The sequence below is a fragment of the Heteronotia binoei genome, chromosome 21 (genome assembly GCF_032191835.1).
Source record: "Heteronotia binoei isolate CCM8104 ecotype False Entrance Well chromosome 21, APGP_CSIRO_Hbin_v1, whole genome shotgun sequence".
Taxonomy (NCBI): domain Eukaryota; kingdom Metazoa; phylum Chordata; class Lepidosauria; order Squamata; family Gekkonidae; genus Heteronotia; species Heteronotia binoei.
Genome location: NC_083243.1, coordinates 3,977,092 through 3,990,462, shown reverse-complemented (window position 1 = coordinate 3,990,462; position 13,371 = coordinate 3,977,092). Strand labels below are relative to the sequence as shown.

At 49.4% G+C, this 13,371-nt stretch overlaps 1 protein-coding gene across 1 annotated transcript in view; it reads left to right on the top strand.

Moving 5' to 3' along the window:
• MDGA2 (MAM domain containing glycosylphosphatidylinositol anchor 2) overlaps positions 1-13,371 on the top strand; it is a 713,433-nt gene that overhangs the window by 266,925 nt on the left and 433,137 nt on the right. The window contains exon 3 of the mRNA XM_060261373.1: positions 7,432-7,606. Within this exon, the coding sequence (XP_060117356.1) occupies positions 7,432-7,606 (175 nt within the window). The remainder of the gene's footprint in view (positions 1-7,431; positions 7,607-13,371) is intronic.

Genomic DNA, 13,371 nt, shown 5'->3' with positions numbered 1-13,371 from the left:
AATGAGCTCCTCCTGGGCTTTTTCTACCAACCAAACCACTAGGAGATCTCATACCTACTCTTTGCGAATGGACAGCTCCGCCCCCTTTGATACGGCTCCCCCCAAACACGGAAGGAAGTGACTTGGATTTTCAGCGCTGCCAAAAAATGTTCTTGAGAAGTTTCCCTTTGTTGTTAGGAGAACTGGTTTTGCTTGTGTGCGGCTAAAAGGCCTGGGGTGGCAACACCCCCAAGCCGTGCATCACCAGCTGTGCGCTCATATATGTCCTGTTCAACTTGAATAGTATCGCAACCCCCAGTAAGAGTACTGCTGTCTTACCTAAGGTTGCCAGCCTCCAAGAACCGCTAATGCTGGATAAAGAAACTGACTAGTCACGCGCATTTTGTTGTGAACGTTGGTTCCAGATAATATGAAGTGAATTGATCCAAGATGAAGGTCTACAACTGAAACACGGCTTTTTTAAACCTAGGAAACGTGTTATCATTTACGCTTCATTATAAAGAGCCCCGTGGCGCAGAGTGGTAAAGCTGCAGTACTGCAGTCGGAGCCCTCTCCTCACGACCTGAGTTCGATCCCAGCAGAAGCTGGGTTCAGGTAGTCGGCTCCACGCTGACGCAGCCTTCCATCCTTCCGAGGTCGGTCAAACGAGGACCCAGCTTGCTGGGGGGAAAAGCGTAGAGGACTGGGGAAGGCAAGGGCAAACCACCCTGTAAAAAGTCTGCCGTGAAAACGTTGTGAAAGCAACGTCACCCCAGAGTCAAAAACGACTGGCGCTTGCACAGGGGACTACCTTTACCTTTATAAGGACATTGCCTCATGTGTTGAGTCTTCAGGGTCTGCAAAGTATTTTTTGACATTGCAGACGACATCGTCATCCATCAGGAGAGGTCAAAGTTCACCTACTAGGACTTTGCACTCTTTGGAGTCTTTACATGGACTCTTGCATGATGAAAAATGGCAAATGCGTTTTTGTAATTTTGATTTATAATTTTGGATAAATCTTTCACAAGTCCACCACATATGGTAGAAAGAACCTGCATGTTTTTTACATTTCCAACATCTATCTGGCATCTTATTGCTCATCGTTGCCAACTTTTTATGAGTCATATACCATCTGTACTTCTTCTTAAAACAGTTTTCTTTAATACTCTGACATGTTGAGAGTTTCATAGAGTTCTTCCACAAATATTCCCACGTGTCCATCTGTATTTCATCATTTACATTAATTGCCCACTTAATCATTTGTGATTTCACTACTTCATCTTCCGTAGACCATTTTAAAAGTAATTTATAGATTTTCGAAATTAATTTTTTATTATCTCCAAGCAGAACTTTTCCCATTTCTGTTTGTTCTTGTCTTATTCCTTCAGTTTTAACATCGCTTTCCACCAAACTTTTTATTTGTTGCATTTGAAACCAATCATACTTATTATTCAACTCTTCAGCAGTTTTCAATTCTATTTTACTGCTTTGTATTTTTAATAATTGATTATATGGCATCCCTTGGCAAAGATGAACAATAAGATGCCAGATAGATGTTGGAAATGTAAAAAACATGAAGGTTCTTTCTACCATATGTGGTAGACTTGTGAAAGAGCGAAAAAGTACTGGCAGATGATTCAACAAGAGATTTCTAAGATCTTGAGATACGAATTTAACAAAGTTGCAGAGACTTTTCTGTTGGGTTTACAAATGGAAAAATTTCCAAAAGAAGATAGAACTTTAATTTGGTACTTGCTCTCAGCTGCTAGGACATTGTATGAGCAGTTGTGGAAGCAAGAAAAAATACCAGAGAAATGGGATTGGATTGTAAAAGTTATGACATGGGAGTGAAATGGAACCTTAAGAGACTATGATTTAGAAGTATTTAAGATGGAGTGGAAAAAGTTCATAAGATACGTAGAAAAAGAGTGGAAAATAAAAGGACATTGGACAATTTTTGATAATGACTAAGTACAGGAGGGAGGAGGATATTAATTTTGGTTCTTATTAATTATGGGTACCTTTAATATTAAGATTTTAAGTATATAACACCGGCTGGGGTCAAGTACCGGGGGGAGAGGTGGGTAGAAAGTAATATATGGGATAGATTTAAAAAAAAAGTAATTATTAATGAAGTAAGAAATTGAAATTTATTACCATATGTTAATAATAAAATTGTTTGAAATCATAATTTTGGATAGATCCATTATATGTTATAAAATAGTATGAGATATTCCTTTAAGAGTGAGCCTTTGAAAAAAAAAATATTTGTACTGAGCAACTACAGCATAGTCTTGTAAATTTCACTGAAATTGACTTTTTTTGGTAAAACACGGGTCTCCCCTTTCCTCCGCTTTACTGTGTTCATCCCGTTTGGTTTGCTTCGCCTCCAAGCAGACGTCAAAGAGTGCCGGGACCACGGAGGTTAACAATCAGGAAATGACAGAAAAGATACTCTCCGTGTTGCAAAACAATATCAAAATATAATTACAATACTTTCCATTCACAACATCGTATTACAATGTAAATTTCAGAAAGAAATTCAGTGACAAATACCGTCCAAAGCACACAACTTCACTACTGTCCATAAGATGGTATCAGGTTCTTGCCAAACAGTACAGTCTGACGATGCAAAACCGGTCCGTTCTCGTTTCGGATCGTTATGATCCTTCCTCTGGGACCATCTTATTAATTTTGAATGCGGTAGTCTGATGGTGCCTTATTGCTTTACTATACACTGTTTTCCAGGCTTTCTCTAATTTATTTCAGTACTAGAACGCTACTGTTCTTTCCCCATCTTTCAATGAAAATTTGATGTAGTGGTGAAGTGCGTGGACTCTTTTCTGGGAGAACCGGGTTTGATTCCCCCCTCCTCCTCTTGCACCTGCTGGAATGGTCTTGGGTCAGCCAGAGCTTTTGCAGAGGCTGTCCTTGAAAGGGCAGCTGTCCTTGAAAGCCCTCTAAGACCCACCCACCTCACAGGGTGTCTGTAATGGGGGAGGAAGGAAAGGAGATTGTAGGCCGCTCTGAGACGAAAGGGCAGCTGCTGTGAGAGTTCTCTCAGCCCCATGCACCTCACAGGGCGTCTGTTGTGGGGGAGGAAGGGAAAGGAGATTGTAGGCTGCTCTGAGACTCTGTCCTTGAAAGGGCAGCTGCTGTGAGAGCTCTCTCAGCCCCACGCACCTCACAGGGTGTCTTTTGTGGGGGAGGAAGGGAAAGGAGATTGTAGGCCGCTCTGAGACTCTGTCCTTGGAAGGGCAGCTGCTGTGAGAGCTCTCTCAGCCCCACGCACCTCACAGGGTGTCTGTTGTGGGGGAGGAAGGAAAGGAGATTGTAGGCCGCTCTGAGACTCTGTTCTTGAAAGGGCAGCTGCTGTGAGAGCTCTCTCAGCCCCACGCACCTCACAGGGTGTCTGTTGTGGGGAAGGAAGGGAAAGGAGATTGTAGGCCGCTCTGAGACTCTGTCCTTGGAAGGGCAGCTGCTGTGAGAGTCCTCTCAGCTCCACCCACCTCACAGGGTGTCTGTTGTGTGTGTGTGTGGGGGAAGATATAGGAGATGGTAAGCTGCTCTGAGTCTCTGATTCAGAGAGAAGGGCGGGGTATAAATCTGCAGTCTTTTTTTTTCCCTTCCTTCTCTTCCTCTTCTTCTCCTCCTCCTCTTCTTTGCAAGCTGCCCTGGGCCTTCTTCAATGGGGAGGGTGGGATATAAATCAAACAAATAAATAAATAAGCAAGCGAGTTAGTTAGTTAGTTAGTTAGTGGTGTCCAGGCAGCCTTGGCTGCGGCTGCCTTGTCTTAGCCTGTCCCTTGTTCTACCACTCAGATGGCAAGACGATCAAGGACGCAATGTCAAAGAGACCCAGACTCTGCCAACCTGAATAATCTTAGGTGGGCACAGGTGGCACCCCATCTCCAGGCTTCCTTCTGCCATCGCTATCTTTCCATGAGGTTGGCAAAGGCGAGACGGGTTTTCGACTGAAACAGCCAGATCCGCCCGGATAGCTGGAGTTGCAAAAATTGAGTTCGTACCTGTCGAGGGTGGGGGAAAAAAAGAGAAAAAAAAAAACCCCTAGGTGTTTTAATGATTTCGACAACCTGTTCCCTGAGATTAAAAAGCCGATGCATCGCAGCGAGAGTTCTTCAGTATTTCTGAAAAGCAGCCAATTAGATCCAGGTGATACACTTTTCGCGGAAACGGTCTTACAACTGTGTCTAGCCGTATCTGCGCGCGTTTAGTGTTTTCCCCGACACACTGGGAAGAAATGAATCTTGAATGTGAAGCTTCCATGCTGGCTTTTTTTCATTTATAGATCTGCCCCCCACCCAGCCTGCTATTTAGAACATTATCAGTGGAATCATTTCTACCTAATGAGTTTCATTCTGCCTGCTCACACTGGCGCTCTCTGCCGTCCCGACACCCCGAGAGGCTTCCCAGCAAAGGTTCAGAGGAAGCTGCCAACCTGAGCAGAGCACCAGGAAGCGATCCTGGTTCCCCTTCAGAAACACTTGTCTTCCTTTTAATTGTTCCTGGATGATAAGACCATCAGAAGAGCCCTGCTGGGCCAGACTGGTGGTCCTTCTAGCCCTGACATCCTGTCTCAGCCAGGTCCTCTGGAGGGCCAACAACAGGGCAGAGAGGCTGAGGCCTTCATAAGACCCATCAGAAGAGCCCTGCTGGGTCAGACCAATGAGGGTCCATCTAGTCCAGCCTTCTGTCCCGTACTGTGGCCAACCAGTTCCTCTGGAGGGTCAACAACAGGGCAGAGAGGCTGAGGCCTCCATAAGACCCATCAGAAGAGCCCTGCTGGGTCAGACTGGTGGTCCTTCTAGCCCCTACATCCTGTCTCAGCCAGGACCTCTGGAGAGCCAACAACAGGGCAGAGAGGCTGAGGCCTTCATAAGACCATCAGAAGAGCCCTGCTGTGTCAGACTGGTGGTCCATCTAGTCCAGCATCCCATCTCACACACAGGCCAGCCAGTTTTTCTGGAGGGCCAACAGGAGGGCAGAGAGGCTCTTGGTGTGTGTTGTGTGACGTGTCTCTTTTGGTCTGTGTTGTGTGACATGACTCTCTTGGTGTATGTTGTGTGACGTGTCTCTATTGGTGTGTGTTGTGTGATGTGTCTCTTTTGGTGTGTGTTGTGTGATGTGTCTCTTTTGGTGTGTGTTGTGTGATGTGACATGTCTCTCTTGGTGTGTGTTGTGTGACGTGTCCCTCTTGTTGTGTGTTGTGTGACGTGTCCCTCTTGGTGTGTGTTGTGTGATGTGTCTCTCTTGATGTGTGTTGTGTGATGTGTCTCTTTTTGTGTGTGTTGTGTGATGTGTCTCTCTTGGTGCGTGTTGTGTCTCTTTTTGTGTGTGTTGTGTGACATGTCTCTCTTGGTGTGTGTTGTGTGACGTGTCCCTCTTGGTGTGTGTTGTGTGATGTGTCCCTCTTGGTGTGTGTTGTGTGATGTGTCTCTCTTGATGTGTGTTGTGTGATGTGTCTCTCTTGGTGCGTGTTGTGTGATGTGTCTCTCTTGGTGCGTGTTGTGTGATGTGTCTCTTTTTGTGTATGTTGTGTTACGTGTCTCTCTTGATGTGTGTTGTGTGATGTGACTTTCTGTGTGTTGTGTGACATGTCTCTCTTGGTATGTGTTGTGTGACGTGTCCCTCTTGGTGTGTGTTGTGTGACGTGTCCCTCTTGGTGTGTGTTGTGTGATGTGTCTCTCTTGATGTGTGTTGTGTGATGTGTCTCTCTTGGTGCGTGTTGTGTGATGTGTCTCTTTTTGTGTATGTTGTGTGACGTGTCTCTCTTGATGTGTGTTGTGTGATGTGACTTTCTGTGTGTTGTGTGACATGTCTCTCTTGGTGTGTGTTGTGTGACGTGTCCCTCTTGGTGTGTGTTGTGTGACGTGTCCCTCTTGGTGTGTGTTGTGTGATGTGTCTCTCTTGATGTGTGTTGTGTGGTGTGTCTCTTTTTGTGTGTGTTGTGCGACGTGTCTCTCTTGGTGTGTGTTGTGTGACGTGTCTCTCTTGGTGTGTGTTGTGTGACGTGTCCCTCTTGGTGTGTGTTGTGTGATGTGTCTCTCTTGGTGTGTGTTGTGCGACGTGTCTCTCTTGGTGTGTGTTGTGTGACGTGTCCCTCTTGGTGTGTGTTGTGTGACGTGTCTCTCTTGGTGTGTGTCGTGTGGCGTGTCCCTCTTGGTGTGTGTTGTGCGACGTGTCTCTCTTGGTGTGTGTTGTGTGACGTGTCTCTCTTGGTGTGTGTTGTGTGACGTGTCTCTCTTGGTGTGTGTTGTGCGACGTGTCTCTCTTGGTGTGTGTTGTGTGAAGTGTCCCTCTTGGTGTGTGTTGTGTGACGTGTCCCTCTTGGTGTGTGTTGTGTGACGTGTCTCTCTTGGTGTGTGTTGTGTGAAGTGTCCCTCTTGGTGTGTGTTGTGCGACGTGTCTCTCTTGGTGTGTGTTGTGTGACGTGTCTCTCTTGGTGTGTGTTGTGTGACGTGTCTCTCTTGGTGTGTGTTGTGCGACGTGTCTCTCTTGGTGTGTGTTGTGTGAAGTGTCCCTCTTGGTGTGTGTTGTGTGACGTGTCTCTCTTGGTGTGTGTTGTGTGACGTGTCTCTCTTGGTGTGTGTTGTGTGACGTGTCTCTCTTGGTGTGTGTTGTGCGACGTGTCTCTCTTGGTGTGTGTTGTGTGAAGTGTCCCTCTTGGTGTGTGTTGTGTGACGTGTCCCTCTTGGTGTGTGTTGTGTGACGTGTCTCTCTTGGTGTGTGTCGTGTGGCGTGTCCCTCTTGGTGTGTGTTGTGTGACGTGTCTCTCTTGGTGTGTGTTGTGTGACGTGTCCCTCTTGGTGTGTGTTGTGTGAAGTGTCCCTCTTGGTGTGTGTTGTGTGACGTGTCTCTCTTGGTGTGTGTTGTGTGACGTGTCTCTCTTGGTGTGTGTTGTGTGGCGTGTCCCTCTTGGTGTGTGTTGTGTGACGTGTCTCTCTTGGTGTGTGTTGTGTGACGTGTCCCTCTTGGTGTGTGTTGTGTGGCGTGTCCCTCTTGGTGTGTGTTGTGTGACGTGTCTCTCTTGGTGTGTGTTGTGTGACGTGTCCCTCTTGGTGTGTGTTGTGTGAAGTGTCCCTCTTGGTGTGTGTTGTGTGACGTGTCTCTCTTGGTGTGTGTTGTGTGGCGTGTCCCTCTTGGTGTGTGTTGTGTGACGTGTCTCTCTTGGTGTGTGTTGTGTGACGTGTCCCTCTTGGTGTGTGTTGTGTGGCGTGTCTCTCTTGGTGTGTGTTGTGTGACGTGTCTCTCTTGGTGTGTGTTGTGTGAAGTGTCCCTCTTGGTGTGTGTTGTGTGACGTGTCCCTCTTGGTGTGTGTTGTGTGACGTGTCTCTCTTGGTGTGTGTCGTGTGGCGTGTCCCTCTTGGTGTGTGTTGTGCCCGTTCCACCAGCCCAGCTAGAATAACTGTCTTCCTGTTGCTTGCTCAGATCAGGTGGACCAAGACAGCAGGCAGTGCCTCCGACCGCTTCCAGGACTCCAGCGTCTACAACGAGACCCTCCGGATCGCCAACATCCAGCGGCACCAAGGGGGGCGCTACTACTGCAAGGCCGAGAACGGGCTGGGCTCCCCGGCCATCAAGTCCATACGAGTCGACGTCTACTGTAAGTCAAGGGCTTTGCTCTCGCTTTCTTGGGAGGCTCCACAGAGCCACGACTGTGTCAGGGTAGGAGGCGGCAAGCACTGGCCGGACGGGTCGTCAAGCCGGGGAAGAAGGCAGGCCTCGCGCTGTTCCACATGGGAGGGGCAATCTCATTGGGGGGGGACAATCTCGGTTGGTCCTTCAGCTGGGTTGTTTGGCGGAGTCTTTTGGGCTCTGAAGGTGCAAAAGCGGAAGACAGAAAGTAGTGAGAGTCAGTATGGTGCAGTTTAACACAATTGCGCTCAATCTGTTGAATTCCAGATAATGCATGGGGATCCTTCAAGCAGTTATTGTCACAGCTTGTAATGTAATATAGTTACGCTCAACCTGTTGGATTCCGGAAAATACATGTAGCTCCTTCAAGCAGTCCTCGCCCATTTCCACAGCTTGTAATCTAATATAGTTGTGCTCAACCTGTTGAATTCAGGAAAATACATGCGGCTCCTTTAAGCAGGCCTTGCCCACTTCCACAGTTTGTAATGTAATATAGTTGAGCTCAACCTGTTGAATTCCAGAAAATGCATGTGGCTCCTTTAAGCAGGCCTTGCCCGTTTCCACAGCTTGTAATGTAATATAGTTCCGCTCAACCTGTTGAATTCCGGGAAATACATGTGGCTCCTTTAAGCAGTCCTTGCCCACTTACACAACTCGTAATGTAATATAGTTGCGCTCAACCTGTTGAATTCCGGAAGGGGGAGGAGTTTTTGGGTTTCCTGCATTGTGCAGGGGGTTGGACTAGATGACCCTGGAGGTTCCTTCCCGCTCTGTGATCCAATGAGCCAGTTTGGTGTAGTGGTTAAGTGTGCGGACTCTTATCTGGGAGAACCGGGTTTGATTCCCCACTCCTCCACTTGCACCTGCTGGAATGGCCTTGGGTCAGCCATAGCTCTGGCAGAGCTTGTCCTTGAAAGGGCAGCTGCTGTGAGAGCCCTCTCCAGCCCCACCCGCCTCACAGGGTGTTTGTTGTGGGGGAGGAAGATAAAGGAGATTGTGAGCCGCTCTGAGACTCTTTGGAGTGGAGGGTCGGATATAAATCCAATATCTTCATCTACCTCACAGGGGGTCTGTTGTGGGGGAGGAAGGGAAAGGAGATTGTGAGCCGCTCTGAGACTCTTGAGTGGAGGGCGGGATATAAATCCAATATCTTCATCTACCTCACAGGGTGTCTGTTGTGGGGGAGGAAGGGAAAGGAGATTGTGAGCCGCTCTGAGACTCTTGAGTGGAGGGCGGGATATAAATCCAATATCTTCATCTACCTCACAGGGTGTCTGTTGTGGGGGAGGAAGGTAAAGGAGATTGTGAGCCGCTCTGAGACTCTTTGGAGTGGAGGGCGGGATATAAATCCAATATCTTCTTCTTCATTTTCTTCTTCTATGATTCTTCCGGAGGTGATGGGCTCTCCTTCCTTGGAGGTTTTGAAACAGAGGCTAGATGGCCATCTGACAGCAATGAAGATCCTGTGAATTTAGGGGGAGGTGTTTGTGGGTTTCCTGCATTGTGCAGGGGGTTGGACTAGATGACCCTGGAAGTCCCTTCCAACTCTAGAATTCTAAGATAGAAGGAGGTTTTTAAACAGAGGCTGGATGGCCATCTGACAGCAATGAAGATCCTGTGAATGTAGGGGGAGGTGTTTGTGGGTTTCCTGCCTTGTGCAGGGGGTTGGACTAGATGACCCTGGAGGCCCTTTCCAACTCTGTGATTCTAGGATTCTATACTTCACTTCCCAGCTCTGGAGAGATAGGGCTGGCTTGGACCATCCAGGTCAGAGCACACGAAAAGAAGTGGTTTGCCCTTGCCCGCCTCTGCGTAGAAACCCTGGGCTTCCTTGGTGGTCTCCCATCTCAGTAGAAACTAGGCCAACACTTCTTAGCTTCCAAGAAGAAGAAGAAGATATTGGATTTATATCCTGCCCTTCACTCCGAAGAGTCTCAGAGCAGCCTACAATCTCCTTTATCTTCCCCCATCACAACAGACACAATGTGAGGTGGGTGGGGCTGGAGAGGGCTCTCACAGCAGCTGCCCTTTCAAGGACATCTGCCAGAGCTTTGGCTGACCCAAGGCCATTCCAACAGCTGCAAGTGGAGGAGTGGGGAATCCAACCCAGCTCTCCCAGATAAGAGAGCTCTGGCTGACCCAAGGCCATTCCAGCAGCTGCAAGTGGAGGAGAGGGGAATCAAACCCGGTTCTACCAGATAAGAGAGCTCTGGCTGACCCAAGGCCATTCCAGCAGCTGCAAGTGGAGGAGTGGGGAATCCAACCCAGCTCTCCCAGATAAGAGAGCTCTGGCTGACCCAAGGCCATTCCAGCAGCTGCAAGTGGAGGAGAGGGGAATCAAACCCGGTTCTACCAGATAAGAGAGCTCTGGCTGACCCAAGGCCATTCCAGCAGCTGCAAGTGGAGGAGTGGGGAATCCAACCCAGCTCTACCAGATAAGAGAGCTCTGGCTGACCCAAGGCCGTTTCAGCAGCTGCAAGCGGAGGAGTGGGGAATCAAACCCGGTTCTCCCAGATAAGAGAGCTCTGGCTGACCCAAGGCCATTCCAGCAGGTGCAAGTGGAGGAGTGGGGAATCCAACCCAGCTCTCCCAGATAAGAGAGCTCTGGCTGACCCAAGGCCGTTTCAGCAGCTGCAAGTGGAGGAGTGGGGAATCCAACCCAGCTCTCCCAGATAAGAGAGCTCTGGCTGACCCAAGGCCATTCCAGCAGCTGCAAGTGGAGGAGTGGGGAATCCAACCCAGCTCTCCCAGATAAGAGAGCTCTGGCTGACCCAAGGCCGTTTCAGCAGCTGCAAGCGGAGGAGTGGGGAATCAAACCCGGTTCTCCCAGATAAGAGAGCTCTGGCTGACCCAAGGCCGTTTCAGCAGCTGCAAGCGGAGGAGTGGGGAATCAAACCCGGTTCTCCCAGATAAGAGAGCTCTGGCTGACCCAAGGCCATTCCAGCAGGTGCAAGTGGAGGAGTGGGGAATCAAACCCGGTTCTCCCAGATAAGAGAGCTTTGGCTGACCCGAGGCCATTCCAGCTGATGCAAGCGGAGGAGTGGGGAATCAAACCCGGTTCTCCCAGATAAGAGAGCTCTGGCTGACCCAAGGCCATTCCAGCAGGTGCAAGTGGAGGAGTGGGGAATCAAACCCGGTTCTCCCAGATAAGAGAGTTCTGGCTGACCCAAGGCCATTCCAGCAGCTGCAAGTGGAGGAGTGGGGAATCAAACCCGGTTCTCCCAGATAAGAGAGCTCTGGCTGACCCAAGGCCATTCCAGCAGGTGCAAGTGGAGGAGTGGGGAATCAAACCCGGCTCTCCCAGATAAGAGAGCTTTGGCTGACCCGAGGCCATTCCAGAAGCTGCAAGTGGAAGAGTGGGGAATCAAACCCGGCTCTCCCAGATAAGAGAGCTTTGGCTGACCCGAGGCCATTCCAGAAGCTGCAAGTGGAGGAGTGGGGAATCAAACCCGGCTCTCCCAGATAAGAGAGCTCTGGCTGACCCAAGGCCATTCCAGCAGCTGCAAGTGGACAAAGCTGCAGGGGAGAGGCAGAGAGAGGCAAACGTGGCGCCAGCGCCAGCAGCAGCCGCACCAGGCGAGTTGAGCAAAGAGCGGCTCAGTTGCTGGCTGCACATGCAGGCTGGAAGCGCTGCAAGCAGGGGAGAAATGGGAGGGAGCCAGCCCGAGACCCCTAAAGGCGTGGGTGCCCCTTGGGCAGTGCCTACTTGGCCTAATTGTTAATCCGGTCCTGCTCATGCAGAAGACTTTCTCAACACCTGGTCCTTTCAACTGGAGATGCTGGGGATTGAACCTGGGACTTTCTGCGTGCCAAAGAGAGGCTCTGCCACTGAGCCAAGTCTCAGGTCAAGGTCTTTCTTCTCACCTCCTGCCTGGTCCTTTTAACTGGAGATGCCGGGGATTGAACCTGGGACCTTCTGCATGCCAAGCAGAGGCTCTACAACTGAGCAAAGTCTCAGGTCAAGGTCTTTCTTATTACTCCTGCCTGGTCCTTTTAACTGGAGATGCCAAGGATTGAACCTGGGACTTTCTGCATGCCAGGCAGAGGCTCTGCCACTGAGCCAAGTCTCAGGTCAAGGTCTTTCTTCTCACCTCCTGCCTGGTGCTTTTAACTGGAGAGGCTGGGGATTGAACCTTGGATCTTCTGCATGCCAAGGTGAGGCTCTACCACTGAGCCGCAGCCCCATTTGCATCTCCTTGAGCAAAAACTAAGTGGAACCCAGAGGCAATGGTCACAGGGAGTCTGTTTGGCATAGTGGCTAAGTGTACAGGCTCTTATCTTGAGCCCAGCAGGAACTCATTTGCGTATTAGGCCACACACCCCTGACACCAAGCCAGCTGGAACTGCGTTTCTGTGCATTCTTGCTCCAAGAAAGCCGTGCGTACCTGGGAGAACCGGGTTTTTTCCCCCACTCCGCCACATATACCTGCCGATGTAACCTTGGGTCACCACAGGTTCTCTCAAAGCTGTTGTGCTCCAGAGCAGTTTCTGTCAGAGCTCTCTCAGCCCTGCCTACCTTGCAGGGTATCTGTTAATAATAATAATAATAATAAGTTTGTTTTTATATCCTGCCCTCCCCAGCCACAGGCAGGCTCAGAGCGGCTCACAGAGTATGGTGAATACCATGTTTACAGTAAAATACAATCACATAAAACAGTTAAAATATAATTGACTTTCAATATATAAATTAAGTTAAAAGTTAACTTTTAACTTAATTTATTAAGTTAACTTAATAACTGTTGTGGGGAGGGGGAGGGGAAGGAGACTGTAAGTCGCTCTGAGACTCCTTTGGTTAGCAAAGGGTGGGGCATACATCCAATCTCTTCTCTTGGGAGTAGGGTTGCCAATCCCCAGGTGGGGGCAGGGCATCCCCCGGTTTGGAGACCCTCCCCCCACTTCAGGGTCGTGAGAAAGCGGGGGGAGGGGAGGGAAATGTCTGCTGGAAACTCTATTATTCCCTATGGAGATTTATTCCCATAGAAAATCATGGAGAATTGATCCGAGGGTATCTGAGACACTGGGAGGGCTGTTTTTTGGGGTAGAGGCACCAAATTTTCAGTAAAGCATCTAGTGCCTCTCCCCCAAATACCCCCCAAGTTTCAAAAATATTGGACCAGGGGGTCCAATTCTATGAGCCCCAAAAGAAGGTGCCCCTATCCTTCATTGTTTCCTAGGGAAGGAAGGAATTGGAAAGGTGTGCCGTCCCTTTAAATGTGATGGCCAGAACTCCCTTTGGGGTTCAAGTCTGCTTGTCACAGCCTTGATCTTGGCTCCACCCATAATGTCTCCTGGCTCCACCCCCAAAGTCTCCTGGATCCACCCCCAAAGTCCCCAGATATTTCTTGAATTGGACTTGGCAACCCTGCTTGGGAGAGCTGCGTGGGTTTTTGCAGCTGGGACCTTCTTCGCAGGGTGGAGGGAGAGCGAGAGGGAGAAAGCAATCCAGGCAGGCAGCAGGTGGCCAGAGCTGGACATGCAACGCACGCCACTGACCCTTTCATCGAAAGGGCAGCCCCGCCATCCCTCCGTTAAGAGAGATTGATTGGCAGCTCTGGCGGAGACATCTCGGCACTTATCTCTCCTTCGACATCTTAGTGGCATCCCCCACCTCTCCGAATATGAAATCTTGTGGGAAGGCAGAAGGAATGTTAACAAGGCCTGTTAGCTGGAGGAGCAAAACACAGCAGCGACTTCCCAGAATGGAAGAAGAACTGGGGTGGGAGGAAGTCAACC